A 21,393-nucleotide genomic window follows, 5' to 3' on the forward strand; every position below is an offset into this window, starting at 1 on the left:
CGTTTGCACATTAAGAAACCTTGCTGGATGTAGTGGCATACGCCTGTAATCCCAGCACTTGGAAGGCGAAGGCAGAAGGAACCGGAGCTCAAGGTCAGACTTGATTACACAGCAAGTTTGGGACCAGCCTGGGCTACATGAAAACCTGTCTCCAAGCAAAAAACCCCACAAATGGCAATAAAAGAATACTGAGGCCTGAGAAGATGAAGTTATTTATCAACAACAGAATTAAAATTTAAGTTAAAATACAAGCAGCCCTATCAGAGTTCATGCTTTTTTTTTTTTTTTTTTTTTTTTTTTAGATTTATTTATTTTATGTATACAAGCTCAATTGAACTCAGGACCTCTGGAAGAGCAGCCAGTGCTCTAACCTCTGAGCCATCTCTCCAGCACCAAGTTCATGCTCTTAAGCCTGAGAACTGGGCTCCATTGCGGAATGGGAGCAGGTCTGGCGGCGAGCCTGTAACCTGCCCCACCCTCTCCCAGGTCTTGCCTCAGTGCCAAGGTCAGTCTCTACTGAGGGCAAGGCCAGTATACTGATGCCTCCCAGTGGCTAGGGCAGGCAAGAGCAACCCTGATGCTGATGTGGTTACCTGGGGGGACCCAGTTGGTTCTTGTTTCCTACTCTCTCTCCTCATAGAACACACAAGGAAAGGTGTGGGCATAAGAGATCTTTATTTTCACCAGAGGGGCCAGGCAGTGGGGCAGTGCAACATCCAAACCCCAGACCAGACATGCAGCATTCACATGCAGAACAGCTACACAGGCTGGGGCGGGGCCAGGAGTGGGGACTGGGACCATGGGACACCCTTGCACCCCTACGAGGATACTTGGGCCCTGGGCTCTTCTGCCACCAATGGTGCAAAGACACAGAAGATTTAGCTGCTTCCCATGGCTGGAACCCCATCGTGCTGGCCAAGAAGAAAATGGCATCATAGAGTGAGGTTTGGCCAGTCTACAGCACTTGGTTCTCTTGGGGTTGGCACAGCCTTGCCTCCCGGGAGAGCCCCATGCCCAGGACAGCATAGCACTAGCAGGAAGAGCTATAGACTTCCCTGTCCCCAACAGAGCTGGACACTGACCTCAGAAAGACTTAGTAGAACTGGACTAAGACCCACCCCACCAATCAAGGACAAGCCAGTGAAGGGGATGTCCCTGAGCACGAGCAGGGCCTCCTAAGGCAGTAGTAAACTGAGGAAGCTGCTATAGACAGGAGGCCTTGCCTCTGTGCCTCTGGGATGCAGGGCAGAGGGGCAGGGGTAACAGCAGGCCTGGGGGTGTGTGAAGGGCATTACTCTGGGCCCAATAGGCCATGGCCACTCAAGCCTCAAAGGGCAGGAGTGTGTGGGTTGTGGGCTTCCTGGAACAGAGTTGAGGAAGTTCAGACCAGGAGAAAGGAGAGTGAGTGTCCTACCCAGAACCCTTGTACCCATGCTGGGTTCTGCCAGGGCTAGGGAAGACAGACAGATACATGTAGAATTGAAGGCACCAGGATTCTGAGGAGCAGTGGGGCCACTCCTTACAGACAGACAGTGATTATAATAAACAACTTCAACTTCAGCTTGAACTATCTGATGTGTGTGGAGGTGAGAAGAAAGAGAGAGAGAAACAGATAGCCAGAGGAAGAGGCACATATGGCAGAAGAGAAAACACACTAGATGAATGTGGCAGTTGATGTGAGGGTGTGGGACAGAGAGGAAGAAAAGGCTAACAGGAGAGAAGGGAGGACAGCCAGAGATGGCCTGAACACGCAGCAGTTCTGGTCCCTACAAAATAAGGCACCAGAGTAGTAACGTCCTCGTTGTCCCTGTGATGTTAAGAGGTGCTGGGAAGGTAGGCAGCTGCTGAAGGCCGTGCGTCTGCAGGAGCCTCATACCTGTGCACCAGTGGCATTCTTGATCAGGGGTATCTGCAAGGATGAAAGACTGTATGAGGGCTGCTGCCCTGAACCCATCTGCTGTGCAGTCCCGGGGGCTGTCTAGGGATCCCACCACGGAAAGGTACACACCTTTGAGAGGTCCACACCGGTGAGGGCATGCACAGAGGCAGGCAGTTCTGCTAGCAGCCGGTTCACTTCTGACGTCACCTTGCTGTTGTCCCCACTGAGAACGACAATCTCATCGACTTTGGTCAGCGGGGCGGAGATTTTGGCAGCAATCTAGGAGGTGGGATGTTTTGCGTTTAGACAGTGCTGACTCTGTTCGTCTCTCCTGTCCAGCACTTCCCTTCTCTTCTCCATGTCACCCACACCCAAAGCAACCCGGACAGCAAGGGACGGCCACAGAGGTCCATGAGCCAGAGTCTGGGCCTGCGGGAGGGTCCCTGCCTGCCCACTGAGTGTTTTCATCATACCCTCCAGCAGAGTGTGGATGTTACAGACTGGGCCCAGAGAAATCCTGACACTTGCCCAGTGGTCAAGCAAGGGGACCAGAACTTTGAGTGCAAGCATGGGTGGGAGGGAGCCTCACCTGGGGAAGGGCCTCCAGCACCAAGGCCATCTTGGCTGCGTCCCCATACTTCTGGTAGGCCTCAGCCTTAAGCTTCATCCTCTCAGCCTCGGCCTTGCCCATTGCCTCAATGACTGCTGCCTCTGCCTCTCCGATTTTGCGGATCTTCTCAGCTTCTGCTTGTGCCAACAGGACTTGCTTCACCCTGAGGGAGCCCAGGCCACGCAGATCAGTTAGTTAAGAGGTGCTGGGGCTCTCTCGAACCTTACCTGGGGCCCAGCACACCCTCTAGCTCTCTGCTCTGGTGGCTGTTAGGGACAGGAGACATTTGAAGAGGAAGGCCTGCCCTGCTAGCTCTTGTGGAACACAAGCCACCAGTTCCCAGCTGCAAGTGGGAGGGGCCGACGAGGAGGCCTCTGGGCTGAGCACTATCCCAGACATCCTGGACTCTTAACTTACTGAGGAGTCCTCCAGACAACAAGCCTGGGAGCTTATCTGCTTCACAGGAAGGGGCAGACTTGGGCAAGGGGGTGGCTTAGCTTCCAAGCTGTGGCTGGGAGCATGGGGAACACTGATGGCGGGGAGCCTGATTAGCCTGCCTGCCCGGCCCAAGCTCTCACTTTTCGCCCTCAGCAATCTGCTGGATACGGTGGGCCTCTGCCTCTGCAGGGCGGCGCACGGTGGCGATGAGCTCCTTGTCCGTGCGGAGGATCTCCTGGGTCTCCACAGCGATCTGCTTCTTGCGCTGCACTACCTCAATCTCAATCTCTTCCTGCCGGATCTTCTGCTGCTCTCGGGCCCCCTGCAGCTCGTAGGCCAGCTGGGCCTCAGCTGTCTGTAGCAGGAGGATTGGCATGAGAGGGTGGACAGCATACCCTGAGGCCTGAGCCCTATGTCTGGGGACCTCGGGCTTCTCACCTTCATGTTGACCTCTTCGCTGAAGGCTGACTTTTGCAACTCAAAGGCTCTCTTGGAGTCAGCAATCTTGGTGTCTGCCATGAACTTCACATCTAGCATCTCCTTCTTGCACTCAGCTTCCTGGGAGTAGCAAGGGGGTGGTGGTGGTGAGGATTAGCTGAGGGACCACAGGGCCATCAACCCTGAGCTCCCAGTCCTGAGGCATGAAAGGGAAAGCCTGCATACCCGGATGCCTGCGTCCCGTTCTGCCTCTGCCACACCAATGTCTGCATCTCTCTGTACCACAGCAGTCTGCGTCTTGCCCAGGGAGCTCAGGTAGTCTACTTTGTCATAAACGTCCTACGGAAGGAAGGGGGCACAGTCGTCCCTGGGAACAGTCTTAAGTACAAAGGGTGCCCCTCCTACCAGGCACCCATCTCCCAGATGGACACAAGGGTACAGCCTTCCTAGTACACCTTACCTTGATGGTGAAGCTGAGGATTTCGATGCCCATGCGGCCAACATCAGGGGCTGCCACTTCCCGGACCAGCTTGGCAAACTGGTCTCGGTCCTGATAAATCTGTTCCACAGTCAGAGTCCCTGAGGGACAGAAGGAGCATAAACCAATCTCCAGGGACTAGCCAGCTTAGAGAAGGAGGCAGCATTTGAGGGCAAGCCTGGGTGCATGCAAGGGTCAAGCAATATGAGCTGAATCTTCCTGAAGTTCCTTTTCAAGGGTTTAACTCTGAGCTTCCTTGTGTAGAGACCAGGGTGAAGGAGCAAACGGGTCCCGAGTGGTACTAGATATATGAGCAGTCTGCCACCTGCCACTTCAACACCCTTCCTCTCCAAGTCCCCACTTTAAAAAAATGTTTTTCTTTTGGTTTTTCAAGACAGGGTTCCTCTGTTTAACTGTGCTGGCTGTCCTGGAATTCTCTCTGTAGACCAGGCTGGTCTTGAACTCAGAGATCTGCCTGCCTCTGTCTCCTGAGAGCTGGAATTAAAGGTGTGCACTTTTTTTTTTTGTTTTTGTTTTTGTGAGACAGGGTTTCTCTGTGTAGCTTTGCGCCTTTCCTGGATCTCACTCTTTAGACCAGGCTGGCCTCGAACTCACAAAGATCCGCCTGCCTGTGCCTCCCGAGTGCTGGGATTAAAGGTGTGCGCCACCACCGCCCGGCATTAAGGTGTGCACTTCTACCACCTGGTAATGGTAGCTTTTTAAATTTAATTTTAATTTTTTTGAGACAGAGTCTCTCTGCAGAGTCCCTGGCTGGTCTTGCACTATGTACAGCCTTGATCTCACAGAGATCCAGCTGCCTCTGCCTTTAAAGTGCTGGGATTGAAGGCGTGCACACCACCCACTCCAGCATGTGGTGGCTTTTCAAAGAACCTTGGGTTCTAAAGATTTAACACAGGTCCTCTTGCTTGTAGACAAGCACTTTACCAATGCAGCTATTTCCCCAAGCCTATTTTCTTTCCCTTCTAGTGCTGGGGCTCAAACACAGGGCCTTTTGCATGCTAAGCTTCATCACTGAACCACACCTTCAGTCCACCTTGAGTTTGGAAATTAAAAACTTAGAAAATGTTTTAGCTCAAACCTCAGTGGGACAGGCTCCCGGCCCAGCCATGCACATGTTCTGGCCCTGGCTCAGAGGCTGGGCAGGGCCTCACCAAGGATGGAGCGTAGATGCCCTTCCAGGGTCTGTAGGACGACGTTCTTAATGTCCTGCACATGCTTGCCCAGGAACTGTTCACAGGCCACGGCCAGGAGTTCCTTCTCGGTCATGATTTTCACCTGCCAAGGACACAGACGGCTGAGTCAGCTGCAAGGCAGATAGAGGCCCAGGCCCTGAGCTGCAGAGGCTGGCTGGCAGTTGTGCTCCATCCCTCCTTGTCAGACTGCTTGGCCCTGGGGCTGCAAAGGGGGTTCTGAGACCCCTGAAGGGAGAGCGGCACCACCAGGAACTGAGATTCAGTCTTCCCTGGTGGTCCCAGGTCCTGATCTGGCCCCTCTCCCACACCCATTTTCCTATCCTCCAGCCCACTGTTTTCACACCAGGCAGCTCTTCCTCTGCAGCCTCCCCAGAGACAGAAGACCCTCAGGCTTAGAGGCAGGAGTGTGAAAAGGAGAATGAGCAATAAGGACACACACAGACAAATGGAGTTGGAAAGACCCTAGACAGGGTAGGAGACAGTTCCTCAGGGTGTAAATGACAGTGTCTTTGCCTCTCCAGGTGTTCTGTCAACTCCCTCATCAGAGACAATAACTGGGAGAGAACCTCACTGCCCTGTGAAGTTGAGGGTGGGATAGGGTGGGACACCCCTCCCAGGCCCCAGCCGAGGTAGATAAGCAGCTCCTAGAATACCCAGAGGCCAGAACTCCTCGGCCTCACAGTCTCTTCCTCTGAGCTACCCAGGGAACAAGGGAGGCCTGAACCCTGGGGTCCGTTGGGTCCTATGCCTGTAAAAAACAAGGGTGGGTTAGTGAGACAGGCGCCCTCAACACTGGTTTTGTCTTGAGAGGGCCACTGGGGAGAGAAAGAGTGTCTGTTAGTTTTGCTGGGAGGCCAGTCGGGCCAAGTGGGCATGTTCCAATGATGGTCCTGGTGCAGAGGTGACAGGAGTTCTGGAGAGAGACATCCCCTGGCTGCTGTCCTCTCCTCCTCCCCCAAAACCCAGAATGGGGACAAGGCACCTCAATGGACATGCGTGGGGCTGCTGAGTTACTATACCTGGGCGACACCAGTCACAGTTAAAGCTACCCCCTCGGCCGTCTCTACGTCCTCACAGCGGGGCTGCAACGTCATAATCTCTAAGGAAATCCTGCCAAGAAATGCAAAACAGGGACATGGGTCTGGGGGCCCAGGGCTTGGGGTGTGGAAGAGTCCAGTATCTCACTGCTCCAGCCGGGACAGACCAAAGGTCCCGGTAAAGAGGAGTCTTCAGAGGTATGTAGCTGGCTGTGTGTGGAGGGAGGGGAGGGAGCAGGTGGCTCCAGGGGAAGCAGGTAAGTGGGTGACATATGTATACATATGTGTTATGTTGTTATGTTCATCATCCTGGCTTGAATTGTAAGGAAAATCAAGCGAGAAAGAAGAGGCTGTGGTGTTCTGGGGCCGATGGGCACAGGGACAGCCTAGGCTATAGCGGTATATGTGTGTATGTGTGTTCTAGAACAGAGAGCAGATGCTGGGACTCCAGACTGTCATGAAGGCTGTGCGTGGGTGTCACCTGAATGTTCCCCAGGGGTCCCTACTTACTCCCTGGGTCTACTTCTAGAAAGCTCTGCCTACTGGGCAGGCATGCTGAGGGTATGCCCACAGCTAGGCCAGTATATAAATAACCCTACACTTGCCCCTTGCCAGGGAAGCTGGCTGGCCCTTCTCCCTGGCCACAGGTCATGACTTGAAGGACACCCTTTGGTATTGGGCCTATGCAGGTTACCAGGAAAACGCAGCCTGGAGTTACACTAGCATATCACCCTTAGAGAGAGCTGTTGTCCCTAACAATGTGACCCCTCATGTCTTCATTTACCTAAGCTAAAAAGGTTCCTGGGTACTGTCAGAGGTCTCAAGGATAGCGCCGGTAGAGAAGGAAGGACGCTTGCTGAGGGAAGCCTGGACACTACTTGTACCACACAGGGGTACAGACCTCTGTACTGGAGGCTGCCTTTGTCTTGGGTGCAGAGGCTAATGGGTGAGGATGTCCTTCCTCGCTAGAGCTGGTGGGACGGGTAAGGAACAAAGTGGGGATGCTGGGTTTTTGCCTGAGAAGACTGCAGGGCAACTTAGTGTTGAGGAAAGGGAAGGGCAAGGTGCTGTTTAAACCTCTCCAGCCTGGGGAGCTACTGGCAACAGCTGGCAGGGGCTTCTGATGGGCACTGCCTCATTCCCAGTTCCTGAAACTAAGACAGTGCACACCAGAGCTGACACACGAAGCAAGGAAGACGGGAATCTGCACGCCACAGAGAAAAGCTCTTGGAAATGCTCAGCAGTCTAGCCAAGCTCTGGCTGCATGACAGCCCCTGGGGACCCAACAGAACTTGCAGACCCCGAGTGTTCTCTACTTGTAGCCTTAACGGGGGCAAAGGCAAGGAACCTGGGGGTCTACCTGAATCTACCCTGGCACCTAGAGCAGCAGCAGAGTTGGGGGGGGGGGGAGGCACACTCTCAGGAGGAGATTCCATCCAGCTTCTGCCTGCCAGGCCCCGCAGGGCAGGAAGAGAAGGTTAGACATAGAGGAGGAAGCAGGTGGGTTATTACCTGTGCAACCCCTGTTACGAATAGCGGGACCCCCTCCGACGTCTCAATATTCTCACAGCGACACAGGATGGTCATAACCTCCAGAGACAGTCTGAGGAGCAGCCAGGGGGTAGGGCAAGGTGGGGACAGGAAGGGTAGGAAGGGACACAGTAAACACACATCGTGGTTACCAGATAAACATGGATGCCTGACACACAGGGCATGGTGTGGTGTTCTCAATACATCCACCCACCCCTGCCAGCTCAGTCTAAGGCTGCAAGGAACACAGGAACCCCCTTGCTGGCCTGAGGCTTTCTAGCCTCTCATCTTGTCCCCACCCCCTCTTCAAGGCAGAGCTGCTGGGCTGGGGAAGAGGTCTGCTAGTGTCCAGAGCCCAGGGGCCTATGCAGAGAGCACCCAGGTTGCAACAATGTCACTTTCCAAGACACTCCTGCCGTGATCTAGGGAACTTAGCCTTATCTCCACCCTCCTAACAGGAAAACCTGTTTCCAGAAGTCAGGATGAGGTGGCCACTCTGGGAATTAACAAGCCACAGCAAATACTTAATCCTGTTTGGGGAATGGACCCTCAAGGTTGGGGTTAATATCACTAAAAGGCAATTTAGATCCAGGAAATCTCAAGGAAAATTTGGAATGTTTGATTGGGAAGGGGGATCTAAGAAGGCTGGGAAAGAAAGAATACTTTTGCAAGAAAATTCACAGAGATTGATGAGCGACAATGGGATGATATTATTTGGAATCCCAAAGTTGGGGATGGGCAAAGAAAAGAGTACTAGAAAAGGAAACAAGTGGGCGCTGGTGGCGCACACCTTAAACCCCGCACTCGGGAAGCAGAGCAGGTGGATCCCTGAGTTGGAGGCCAGCCTGGGCTATAGACCGAGTTCCAGGACAGCCAGGGCTACACAGAGAAACCCGTCTCAACCAAACAAACAAAAAAGAAAAAGATGAAACAAAGGCCTGTAGGCTGGGAGATTCACTCCAGCTGTGTGCACATGTGCAGGGCAGTGGTACAGGCAGAGGCAGGCTATAGATAGTGTGAATGGGTTCCTTAAACCCAAGGAAGAGCAAGCAGAGGCTGAGAGTAAAGGGCCAGAGGCTGGTGGATGGGGTGGGAAGGCTGGGGAGGGACAGGCTGCTCTCACAGCTGCAGCCTGGGGGCTCTGGCCATGCAGATGTGCAAAGGTTGCCTTCAGTTGATCCCTTCATACTGGCACCCCCTGGCCCAGGAGGCCTTTTTACATTTTTTTCAGTGCTGGGTCTGGAACCCAGGGCCTTGAACATGCTGGACAAATACTAAACCACTTCACTACACCTTGACCTGGCTCAGACAGGAACCCAGCAGAGCCGCCTTCTGGGAAAGGAGGGAGGGAAGGAAGAAGAGGGAAGGGAGGGAAGGGGGAGGAAGGGAGGGAGGGAGGGAGGGAGGCTGCAGCTCAGATGCCAGAAGTAGAAGAATTCCTCAGGTAAGGGAAAGATCTATCACATAAGGGCCTCAGGAATATAGAGGATGCTGCAGCGAAGAAAAGCCAGAGGATTCACCTGCCTTGAAGAAGGATGGCCAGCATCACAGCTGGGTGACCGACACCCACCGGCTGTGCAAAGTTCTCCAAAAGGGAGGCTGAGTTACATGCCTGATTCTTCTTTCTTTTTAAAGACTTTTACATTTTATTTTTATGTCTAGAAGTGTCTGCCTGCATGTATGACTGTGTACCGTGTATGCCTGGTTCCCAAGGAGGTCAGAAGAGGGCATCAGACCCCTTGGATTGGAGTTACAGATAGTTGTGAGCGGCTATGTGGGTGGTTAGGATTGAACCTGGGTCCTCTGCAAGAGCAATATGTGTTCTTTATGTTCTTTACCACCAAGCCAACCCTCCAGACCCACTCCCCTTCTGTTTAAGAGTCTACAGACTAGCCTGCTAGTCAAGAACTCTCTGTACCCCAATTCTGTGTTGAACTTCAGGTCTAGTCTCTTGAGTTGGCCACCACACTAGGTTAGAGGTCTCTGCTCTGCCCCAGAAGGCTCCTGCCAGGCTAGGAAAATAAAGGTAGCCAGCTATGGAGATGTCCCACACGTGGGCTAGGGGCTGGAGAAGGGGCTAACTCCAGAAAGGGGAAAAGAGGGAGGAAGCTGCAGGGGAAGCCTGCTCACCCAGAGCGAGCATGGTGAACCTGAGGTCAGCTCTCACCTCCTACCTGCTGTCTGTCAGGGAAACTTAGCCTTCCTGTCTTGGAGCTCTGCTCCCTGGGGTAAGGAGGAGGAGACCTGAGATGGAGAGAACAGGAACGCACGGCCATTGCCTCAGCAACAGCTAGCCGTACAGGACCAATCTCTGGCCAGGTCTAGCTGTCTGGGCCTGGTGTGTGGGTGTCTTTGGAGGGTGACCCCATGCCTTCTGGCAGGCTAGCTGATCCAGCCAGGTGTGCCTAGGACTCTCTGAAGTGGAAACTGTGGCTGATTATGACATTGATGGTCTTGGGAGAGAAGAGTCCCTCAGGATCCCTTAGGTAGCAAAAATAGAGTAAAGGGGAAGACAGGAGAGTGGAGGGGGTTACTGGGAATCAGTGATGTTAGAAAGTCATGCTTCCCATACCTCAGCTTAGGATGCCGCGCAGACACCCAAGAGCTTCAAGCACCAGCAACATCATGCAGACACGGGGCTCTTTGCTGATTGGTGGGAGCTGGGGAGGGGGATTTCTGCTGGAATTTCCACTGCTACCTCCTTGGGATACCAGCCCCATATTCTACCATGAGGTATGGTGGCTGGAATGCTCCTGGGTTGTAGGCATTGATGCAGCAGGGGAGGCTGGATCTGGCCCTGTGCTGAGCTCTGGAGGCACCAGCAGGGAGAGGTGGATGGTGGACACTATGGGAGCCAACACTTCTCTGCCTTTATTATGTTTATTATGCTTCAGTCTGGAGAGTCTCCATACTGACTTAGGATTCCGGACTGTCTTGCCAGACCCCAGCAGAAATTTCTTATATCCCTAGACCACTGCTGTTACAGATCACATCTGACTGTACATCCATTCGGACTCTTGTGGGAACTGTCCCTAGGCCAGTACAGGAGAGGATGTGTGTAGGTTCTGCCTGATGTTTCCTCCCTCTGTATAATTAAGACTTTTTTGTTTGTTTGAGACAGGGTTTCAAGCAGTCCAGGTTGGTCTCAAACTCATATGTAGCTCAGGCTGGTCTTGAACTCCTGATTCTCCTGCTTTCACTTCCCAAGTGCTTAGGATTACAAATCTGTGCTAGCATGTCAGGTATAATTAAGATCTTTTTGAGACAGGGTCTTTCTGTGTACGCCAACCTGGACTGGAACTCTGTAGCTTAGGTTGGTGCCGCATTTACGGCAGTCCTTCAGCTCAGTCCTCCTGAAGGCTGGGGCGGCAGACGTGAGCCTGGCAAGCCTTTCTGAGTAACTGAGCTAATGTACAGACACTAGATTCTGCCTGGGTATGACCTGCAGTCTTTGGGACAGAAGCAGAACCACTTCCAACTGGAACGAACACTCGGTAAATGGGGAGGGGAGAGCTGTGCTGACTGTTTCTTGTCAACTTGACACAAACCTAGCCATACCCGGAAAGAGGAGATCTTCATAGAGAAAATGTCTCCGTAGACCGACCTGTAGGCAAGTCTATTGGGTACTTCCTTGATTTGTAATTGATGTGGGAGGGCCCAGCCCGTTATGGGTGTTGCCACCCTGGGCAGGTGGTCCTGGATGGTTCAGCAAGCCCTGGGGAACAAGTCAGTAAGCATTCTTCCTCCATAGGCTCTGCATCACTTCCTGCCTCCAGGTTCTTGCTTTGAGTTCCTGCTGTGACTTCCTCAGTGATGGAGTGTGACCCGAGAGTTGTAAGCTGAAATCATTTCCCTCTTCCCCAAGTGGCTTTTGGTCATGGTTTTTATTACAATAAAACAAAACAAAACAAAACAAAAAAACCAACTAAGACAGGCTCACAGGACAGCTCTTCCTGGTGTGTGCCTCCTATATCCCTGAGCAGCCCATTCCTGTCTCTCCTCACGGGGGCCTCCTCCCCCAAGAGGGAAGGTGGGATGGGAGATGCTCTGTCTGGCTGTGTGGTGAAAAGAGAGGGCCCACTGGACATCCCTTTCCTACCCACCAGGATGACAGACTCCAGAGCCCCTGGGCCCTTACCTCTGAGTGTCCGAGATACACCACCAGGCCCAGGCCCAGCCGCCAAACACATACTGTTTATAGTCGGAACCACAACAGCCCCCTGGGGAGCAAAGCAAACCACTGTTGGTCAGTCAGTTCTCGGGTCTACCTGCCCTCCATCCCCACGACTCTGGCCTGTTTTACATATTAAGCATTTCTGTTTGGTTGTTTTTATTTTTATTTTTTCCCTTTGAGTCAGGGTTTCTCTGTGAAGCCCTGGATGTCTTGGAACTCACTCTATAGATCAGGCTGGCCTCGAACTAAATACTGTTTTCAAATGACATTTATTTGTGTGTGTGTGTGCATGAATGTGTGCCACGGCCTGTGTGTGAAGGTCAGAGGACAGCTTGTAGAGGCTGGTTCTCTCCTGCCACTGTATAGGTTCTGGGGACTGAACTCCAGTCATCAGGCTTTGCCTACTGAACTCCTATGAACTGGCCTTGAACTTTCAGTGACCCTCGTGCCTTAGCCTCCTGAAGGACCGGTTACAGGTAGGAACCACCAAGTCCGGCTTTGTTTTTTATTTTGAAACTGGGGCTTACTATGTAGCCCAGGCTATCCCGAATTCTCCTACTTCTGCCTTCCCAATACTGAGATTACGGGGGTGTGTATGCCACCACACCCAGTTTAACTCTGGCCTTTAACTGCTCTGAGACTTGACAACGCTACTGTTGGTGGCCAGGTGCTGAGATTACACATAAACGCAAGACAAGTTCTCCGTCTTCAGGGTAGAACCTGGTTTTTGTTTTTAATAATTTATCTATTTTTATTTCATGTGCCCTCATGTTTTGCCTGCATGTATATCTGTGTGAAGGTGTCTGATCACCTGAAATTGGAGTTACAGGCAGTTAAGAGCTACCATGTGGGTGGTGGGAATTGAACCTGGGTACTCTTAACCGCTGAGCCATCTCTCCAGCCCCTAGAATCTAGTTTTTAAGACAGGCAATTTGCAGCCAGGATGGTGGTGCACACTTTAAGCATTGGGAGGCAGATGCAGGCAGATCTCTGTGAGTTTGAGGTCAGCCTGGTCTACAGAGAAAGTTCCAGGACAGCCAGGGCCACACAGAGAAGCCCTGTCTCTGGGGAAACAAAACAAAACAAGACCAACCAACCAACTAAATAAAAGCTGGAAAAGATAGGCAATCTGTGTCAAAAGGACAACCAATGGAGTATTTTGGAGTGTAAGTGCTTGAGAGGGAAGACCAAATGAGTGGACAGGAAAAGCTTCTGTTTTTCATTTATTCATTCAACCAACACACAGAGAATCTGTTTCCATGCTGGGGAAATAGAGATGAAGATAATTTTTTTTTTTCCCCCAAGACAAGGTTTCTCTATATAACAGTCTTGGCTGTCCTGGAACTTGCTCTATAGACCAGGCTGGCCTCCAACTCACAGAGACCTGCCTGCCTCTGCCTCCCAAGTGCTTGGATTAAAGGCGTGCACCACCACCGCCGGGCTAAAATCTTTTAGGAGGAGGCTGGAGAAATGCTCAGTGGTTAAGAGCAGGGGCTGCTCTTCCAGAGGACCCGGATTTGATTCCCAGCACACACATGTTGACTCACAGTAACTCCAGTCCCAGGAGATCTAATGCTCTCTCTGGCACCAGGCACACACATGGTGCACATGTGTACATGTTGGCAAAACATCCATACACATAAAATAAAAATTAAAAAACCTCATAGGAGGTAAGACTGGAAGAAGTATATCCTGGGAGGATCATATCCTGAGGCTCACTCACCATTGTGAGCCAGATGGAGTGGGATAGAGGGGCAGCCCTCTGGGGTGAGGGCGGGGGAGGGGAAGTCTTAGGAGTCCAGGCAACAACCAAGCTGTGCTTGACAGTATCTCAGGGGGGCTGGTGTTCTACTCCCAAAGCCCAGAGCATTCAGAATCACCTTGTTCCCCTTGTGGGCACAGGCAGGGAAATGAGGCCTCAAAACCAAGGTCAGCTTGTAGTAGTGAGATAAGGTTAAGACTTCAGAAGGAAGTGGCCCCTGAAGGCTGACCGCGGCCATGCTTAGCATGCTCTCTGCTCAGAAATGAAAAAAAAAAAAAAAATCAATTGCTGAAATTCGCCTGGTGAACTCCCGCTATTCATCCAATTCAGGCACTGTTAGTAAAAGCTGCACGGGGAGTTAATGTACTGTGCAAAGAGACACACAGGAAACATGAATCAAAGGAAACAGAATTTTGGAGTTTAAAAATAAGAGGGTTTGGATTGTCATGAAAGCTTAAGGATGTCTGCCTCCCAAGGGTAAGGGTCTAGTAGATTTTTGTAACTGGTTATGCTGTCTCTGAGGACCTGTCCCACCACCACCACACCACCACCACCACCACCACCACCACCACCACCACCACCACCACCACCACCACCACCACCACCACCACCACCACCACCACCACACCACCACCACCACCACACCACCACCACCACCACCACACCACCACCACCACCACCACCACCACCACCACCACCACCACCACCACCACCACCACCACCACCACCACCACCTACAAAACAAAACAGACACAAAGACCACTTTTCTGAAGGAGGAAGAGACTGAGGTTAAGAAAACAGACTGGAGAGCTCTTGCAGTAACCCAGGCAAAGCACATGGCTGATACAAGTGTAACTTCTGGTGCAGGATTTTTTGTTGTTTTTAAAGACAGAGTCCCATTGTGTAGGCCAGCTGGCCTGGAAGTCACTATACAGACCAGGCTGGTCTGTAACTCCCAGAGACTGCCTATGATTGAGTGTGGAGTTTCTGAATGCCAGTCAAGCACTCTACTACAGCCCCAGTTTCTGGAGCATTCTTAAGAAAATTTTCTGCATGGGTGGAAATATATCTATGGTGCACAAAATGGTAGCTACTAGTCACATGTGGCTGTTGAACACTCTAAACATGGCTTATGTGAATCTTACTATTTCTTTTCAATACTGGGGGAAAAAATAGGGCCTTGCACAAGAGTGCTGTGGAATAATCCTCTGTACACTGTGAAAGTGTGTTGTTCTCATTATTAATAAAAAGCTGATTGGTTGATAGCTAGGCAGGATTTTTGGGACAGAGAGAATACTGGACGCAGAGAGAAGTGAGATGAACGCACCGTGTTGAAAGAAGGTACTGCCACGCGGCAGAGGGTAGATAAGAAATATGGATTGTTTAAATGTAAGCATTAGCTAATAACAAGCCTGAGCTATCGGATGAGCTTTATAATTAAAATTAAGTCTCTGTGTCAGTTATTTGGAAACTGGCAGGTGGGAAAGAAAAGTCCACCTATACAAGAGCTATATCTCTAGCACCCTTGCATATTTTTGTGTGTGCATGTGGGTGTACTTATTTGTGTGTACACCACTACACCCAGTTTATGCAGTACTGGGGTTCAAACCCAGGTCTTGAGCATGCTAGGCAAGCACTCTGAGCTACAGGCCCAGGATTTGTCTGTTTTGGTTTTAGGCAGGGTCTTACTACGTGGACCAGGCTGGCTGGCCGGCCTCAACTCAGAGATCTGCTTCTGCCTCTTGAGCGCTGAGATTAAAGGTATGCACTAACATACCCAGCTTCCCCCACGCCCCAAATATTTACTTATTTATTTTTTGTTTTTTCAAGACAGGGTTTCTCTGTGTAGCCCTGGCTGTCCTGGAACTTGCTCTGTAGACCATGCTGGCCTTGAATTTACAGAGATCCGCCAGTCTCTGTTTCCTGAGTACTGGGATTAAAGGCATACACCACCACTGCCTAGCTTCCAAGATTTATTCTTATTTATTTATATTGTGCATGTGAGGGCAGGCATTCTTAGAGACTAGAGTAGGGTGTCATAGCCTCTAGAACTGGAGTGACAGGTAGTGGTGAGCTGCCTGATGTGCGTGCTGGGATCCAAACTCTAGTTCTCTCTAGGAGCAACAAGTGCTCTGAAGCACCAGACCATCTTTCCATCACCCTCAAACCACTGCCTTTTGTGGTTTTTTGGAGGCAGGATTTTACTCTTTAGTTCAGTCTGGCCTTGATCTCATGGCCTGGGCTAAGTCTGTTTTTCTGGAGTGGAAATACCTGTCCACAGGGCTGTCCCTGCCCTGGGTGTGTTGTAAGAGAGGCCTCAGAGGACAGGCAGTCACTCTGAAACCTGAACCATCTTGGGATCAAATAAAATGGGAAGAGAGTCAGAAATCACAACTCCAGCATCTTCTGGCCCGGCCAGGGCTGGGACACGGCTGCCTTTGACCAGCTTTAGGAGACTTCTCAATACACTGTGGAATAGGTAGTAGCTGTGGGGGACCAAATGGGACAGGGCGGTGGGTGCCTACCCTTTCTTTACCTTTCATTTACTCTTTGGCCTTGGGAGCATCTGTCACAGATCATGCTTGGCTGTAGCCAAGGGCAACATGCCAGTTTCCCAGAGGCAGTAACAGGAAGCTGGGACATGGCAAGCTGCCCCTACTCCCAGCAGCCTCTTAGCCCAAGCACCATTGTGTGTGTGTGTGTGTGTGTGTGTGTGTGTGTGTGTGTGTGTGTGTGTGTATACTTGTCCATTCGGGCACATGTGAAGGCCAGAGGTTGGCATTGGAATGTCTTACCTGAAACACTTCACCCTCTCTATCTATCTATCTATCTATCTATCTATCTATCTATCTATCCCTTTATCCATCTATCCATCCATCCAGATACCCTCACTGAACCCGAAGCTCACTGTTTTAGCTAGACTGGCTGGTCGTGGAGTTACACCTCCTCCCGTCTCCGCTCCCCAGCACAGAGTTACAAGCAATGCTGCAGCACCACTTTTTACACGGGTTCTGGGCGGGGTGGGTAAGACATTTCCCATTGGGCCTTCTACGCAGCCGGTTGTTTGTTTTTACAACAGGGTTTACTATGTAGATCCAACTGGTCTGGAACTTGCAGTGATACGAGTTCTCCTGTCTCCTCAGTGTTGGCATTACAGGTATGAACCAGCATGCCTAGTTAACAAACCCTTTAAATAATCCAGCTATATCTAAGGACTCGTTCTAAAAATGTCTATACATGCATAAAATCAAATACCTAAGAAAAAATAACAGAAGCTAATGAACTGCTAGAAAAACCAAATAGGCAATATATGAAAAGAGCTTTTTTTTTTCTTTTTCCAAGACAGGGTTTCTCTGTGTGGTTTTGGTGCCTGTCCTGGATCTCGTTCTGTAGACCAGGCTGGCCTTGAACTAACAGAGATCTGCCTGGCTCTGCCTCCCTAGTGCTTGGATTAAAAGCGTGCGCCACCACTGCCTGGCTAACAAGGTGCCCGAAGCTGCGGGGTGGTAGGTAAATATCGGCCAGGAGGATCCTGGCTTGTGCTGACACAATCATAGGAAATATGAACTATCAGTTATGGTTCCTCCTTTCCAAATGGAAAGTTCTTCCTTAAAATTTTCTTTTCTTAAGCTGGGTGTGGTGGCATACACCTGTTACCCTAGCACTTAAGGGGCAGGTGGATCTCTGTGAGTTGGGAGGCCAGCCTGATCTATGCAGTGAGATTCTGTCTCAAACACACAAACCCTAAAACTTTCCTTTTTTCTCTTCTGTTTTCTTGTCTTAATCACCTATGTGCTGAGATTACGCTTGGGTATTCATTACTGGTGCTAAGATTTAACTCTTACATGTGCTAGGCAAGTACTCTGCCAGTCACACCCAGCCTCTCAATTTTTTTCAAGACATTTGTGTCTTTTTATTAATTTAAAAAATGATTTATTTTTATTTTATGTGCGTTGGTGTTTCACCTGCGTGGATGTCTGTGTGAGGGTGCCAGATCCCCTGGTACTGAAGTTACAAACAGGTGTGAGCTGCCATGTGGGTGCTGGGAACTGAACTTGGATCCTCTGGAAGAACAGCCTGTGTGCTCTTAACTGCTGAGTGATCTCTCCAGCCCTCCTTTAAAATGTTTTTTTTTTAATTATTATTTTTTATTTTTATTTTTTAAGATTTATTTATTTATTTATTTATTTATTTATTTATTTATTTATTTATTTATTATGTATACAGTGCTCTGTCTGCATGTATTCCTGCACACCAGAAGAGGGCACCAGATCTCATTACAGATGGTTGTGAGCAACCATCCCCTGAGCCATCTCTCCAGCCCCTTAAAATGCTTTTAAGGTGTGGGGGGGAAATATATATATATATATATATTTTTTGAGACAAGGCCTCGTGTAGCCCAGACTATCCTCCAACTGTATATGCAGATGAAAATAACATAAAACTTCTGATTCTTGCTGGGCGGTGGTGGCGCACACCTTTAATCCCAGCACTTGGGAGGCAGAGCCAGGCGGATCTCTGTGAGTTCGAGGCCAGCCTGGTCTCCAAAGCGAGTTCCAGGAAAGGCGCAAAGCTACACAGAGAAACCCTGTCTCGAAAAAAAACCAAAAAAAAAAAACCAAAAAAAAAAAAACTTCTGATTCTCTTGCCTCGCCACCCCCCACCCCAAGTGCTGGGATTAGAGATATGCTTTGGCCTTGTGCACAATTAAGCTACACCTGCAGCCCTAAAATAAATAAAATTTCTGAAACTAGAAGGAGAAAACAGTTTTGTGCTACAGAATGATGGAGGGAGGCTGGACAATAACAAGGAATGTAAAAGAGGGCCACTGGAATTAACAGCTTCTCCTGAAACATAGCTAATCGCCTCTGGACTTAGCCGCAAGTTCAAGGGACACACAGACCAGAGGGGGCAGTCGAGCTGCTCTGTTCTGGGAATCCATTCAAAAGAGGGCACTGAGCCTTGCATTACCTCAGGTCCTAAGGTGCTATTATGCTAAGCCACCTCTCCCTGGTCCTCCAACCCCATGCCCATCCTTGATTCTCAGATGGTTTCCTCTCTCCGCACCCATAACAGTTTCCAGTCCAGCACTGCATTGCTCTGGCCTGAGAGCAGGCTACCAAGAAAGTAGAAAATGGCACACAGCAACCCATCTCAGGACCTCCTGGCACCTCGTAGTTGCCAGACTTTCCATAGGGCAGGACCCAAGCTTTGGTCTCCACAGCCCAGAGTCTGGGCTTCCTGAAAAATCATAAGAAAGTGCAGCGCAGACTCTGGTTTTGTTTGTCTTTGAGGTTTGTTTTTTTTCCCTCGATACAGGGTTTCTCTGTGTAACAGCCCTGTCTGTCCTGGAACTCACTTTGTAGACCAGGCTGGCCTCAAACTCACAGAGACCCACCTACCTGCCTCTGCATCCTGAGTGCTGAGACTAAAGGCATGCGCCACCGCCGCTGCCGCCGCCACCACCACCACCACCTGTCTTTGAGATTTTTTTTTTTTTTTTTTGGTTTTTCTTTTTTGGTTTTTCGAGACAGGGTTTCTCTGTGTAGCTTTGCGCCTTTCCTGGAACTCACTTGGTAGCCCAGGCTGGCCTCGAACTCACAGAGATCCGCCTGCCTCTGCCTCCCGAGTGCTGGGATTAAAGGCGTGCACCACCACCGCCCGGCTGAGATTTTATTTTAATTTTGTGTGTGTAGGTTTTTGCCTGCATGGATGTCTGTGCACCACATGTGTGCAGTGCCCAAGGAGGCCAGAAGAGGGCGTCTGGCCCGGATTTGGAGTTAGAGGGCTGCTAGCTGCTGTGTGGGTGCTGGAAATTGAACCCTGGTCCTCTGCAACAGCAGGAAGTGCTCTTAACTGAGCCATTTCTCCAGCCTCAGATTTTGGTTTCTTCTGATTTATTCATTGAAAGCAATTTTTATTTTTATTTTTTGACAGGGTCTCTATACCACAGCCCTTGCTATGTCCTCAAACTCAGATCTGCCTGACTCTGCCTCCCAAGTGCTCGGATTAAGGCATATATATGCCACCACACCCAGTGAAAGGAAACATTTTCAACACTGTGTGTGTGTGTATGTACATGCGTGTGTAGATCTCTTACGGCAGTGGGTTCCTTCCCTTGGACACCTGAGTCCTGGGGATTATACTCAGATCGTCAGGCTTGGGGCAATCTCCGTTACCTGCTGAACCACTTAGTTAGCCCCAGATGCTGGTGTCTAGAAGCCTTCTAGGCCTGAGGAGTGTGGCACAGTGATTGACCAGCAGGAGTTGAGTTCTCAGGGTTTGGTTCCCAGCACCTTAAACACACTCACACAAAATCAAGCTGGGTGTGGTGTGATCCCATCAGTGGGAGTCAGAGGCAGGAAGATCACTGCAAGCTCCCAGTCAACCTTGTTTACACAGTTCCAGCCAGGGGCACCAAGAAAGTCTTTCTCCCAAAACAAACACACACAGGCTGAAGATACGGCTCAAAGGTTAAGAGCACATATTGCTCTTAAGAGGATCCAAGTTCAATTCCTAGTTCTTAGGTCAGGTGGCTCATAACCATCTCTAACTCCAGCTCCAGAGGGATTCAACACCTGGGGCCTCTGTGGGCACCTGCACTCACCAACACATATCCGCAGACACACAAACACACTTAAAAATAATAAAATTAATCTTAAAAAAAAAAACCCACAAAACCCAAACAACAAACTAGCCCCTCCCCCTCCAAAAAGCTGGAAACCCAAACCCACTCAAATTATTATACGGCTCCAAAAGCCATCTTTAGGTATGGGTGGTGGCGGGAGACGAGCCTGGGCTTTAGGATGCCCAGGTTGGCCTCTGTGTGTTCCCTTCTAACCCCAAGACTTCTCGGCTTTAATGAGATGGGGTATCGTATTTCTCCCACTGGGGCAGGGTCCGGGTTGGAGACTGTGAGGATGTCTCAGTAAAGAGATTGATTTTGAGATTCCAATTTGAGGGCCCAGTGGATTCATTACCCCTCCCCAAGAACGGCAGCTGGAAGCCCTGGCTCAGGGCTTCTACCTCCCCTTTTGGCAGCCAGCCTTAGTAATTCTGCATACAAGCTGAAAATCAGTGCTGATGGTGAGAAGAGATACAGCGAGCTGGCATGCAACAGGACCCCTGGTTGCTTTAGCTGCCTCCCTAAGACATCCTAAATATACCACCTACATAAACATCAGCCTCAAGGCTCCCAATGCGGTAGTCCCCCAGCCCCACCCTGCCAAAGCTAGAGCTTGCTGCATTTTGTAATCTAGAGCTCTACAGGCCAGAGCCGGGTTACCCAACAGTAGAGGCCGCACCCGCGTTTCCAGGGCGGTAGGTCGATGCCAGTAAGTCCTGGCAAGCCCCAGCCTGCTCGGAATTAACGGGTCTGCCTTACCCGGAAAAGAGGAACCCGTGCCTCGGGCCCTCCCCGTCAGGCACCTGCCTTCCAGAGCTACGCGACGGTGCACTGGGACCCCCACACATTAGAAACCCCAAGCCCACCGCGGAGCAGAGGAAGGGTTGAGCGCCCGAGGCCACGCCGTGGGGAGGGATACCGCTCTCCGGGGGCTGGCTTCGGTGCGGCCCCGGGGTCCCGCACCCTCGGCCGGCCTCCCCCGCCCTCCCCGTCGCCTCACCTGAGACCACCAGTGCCTCGTTGGGCCCTACCGTGTGGCAATTGCCCATGGCGCCGCAGGTAGGCGAGCAGGCCCTCGGTCTGCAGTGACCCGGAGGGCTGTGGCGGGTCCGCAGCACCGGCCGCGCCCAGCCTATCCCGCCTCCCCCCGCGTCGCCTGCCTACGCCCCTCCGCGGCTGCCGCCCCGCCGGAAGTGTGGCGGCGGAGG

The 21,393-nt window shown here is 51.1% G+C and overlaps 1 protein-coding gene and 1 long non-coding RNA gene across 10 annotated transcripts; one reads left to right on the forward strand and one right to left on the reverse strand.

Moving 5' to 3' along the window:
• Positions 1–656: 656 nt before the first annotated feature.
• On the reverse strand, positions 657–21,375 carry Flot2 (flotillin 2). Of its 9 annotated transcripts, none has more exons than XM_052755852.1 (11): positions 21,217–21,375; positions 11,763–11,844; positions 6,077–6,167; positions 5,016–5,139; positions 3,826–3,944; positions 3,591–3,704; positions 3,366–3,485; positions 3,068–3,282; positions 2,469–2,652; positions 2,009–2,158; positions 657–1,909 (listed from the first exon to the last, which is right to left on the reverse strand). In XM_052755852.1, exons 3-11 carry the CDS (start codon positions 6,149–6,151, stop codon positions 1,871–1,873), a joined length of 1,140 nt encoding a protein of 379 aa, XP_052611812.1. In that variant the 5' UTR covers positions 6,152–6,167; positions 11,763–11,844; positions 21,217–21,375; the 3' UTR covers positions 657–1,870. The 9 variants fall into 9 exon arrangements, with proteins under 9 accessions (XP_052611812.1, XP_052611803.1, XP_052611804.1 ...); XM_052755843.1 differs by having other exon boundaries at positions 21,186–21,359; XM_052755844.1 differs by lacking the exon at positions 6,077–6,167 and adding an exon at positions 7,607–7,697 and having other exon boundaries at positions 21,186–21,359.
• On the forward strand, positions 14,297–20,231 carry LOC128121303 (uncharacterized). Its single transcript, XR_008222134.1, has 2 exons — positions 14,297–18,027; positions 19,231–20,231. It is a non-coding gene; the product is annotated as an uncharacterized LOC128121303 (long non-coding RNA).
• Positions 21,376–21,393: the final 18 nt, after the last annotated feature.

Source organism: Peromyscus californicus, unplaced genomic scaffold (assembly GCF_007827085.1).
Source record: "Peromyscus californicus insignis strain IS unplaced genomic scaffold, ASM782708v3 Scaffold_3__1_contigs__length_106647218, whole genome shotgun sequence".
Lineage (NCBI taxonomy): Eukaryota > Metazoa > Chordata > Mammalia > Rodentia > Cricetidae > Peromyscus > Peromyscus californicus.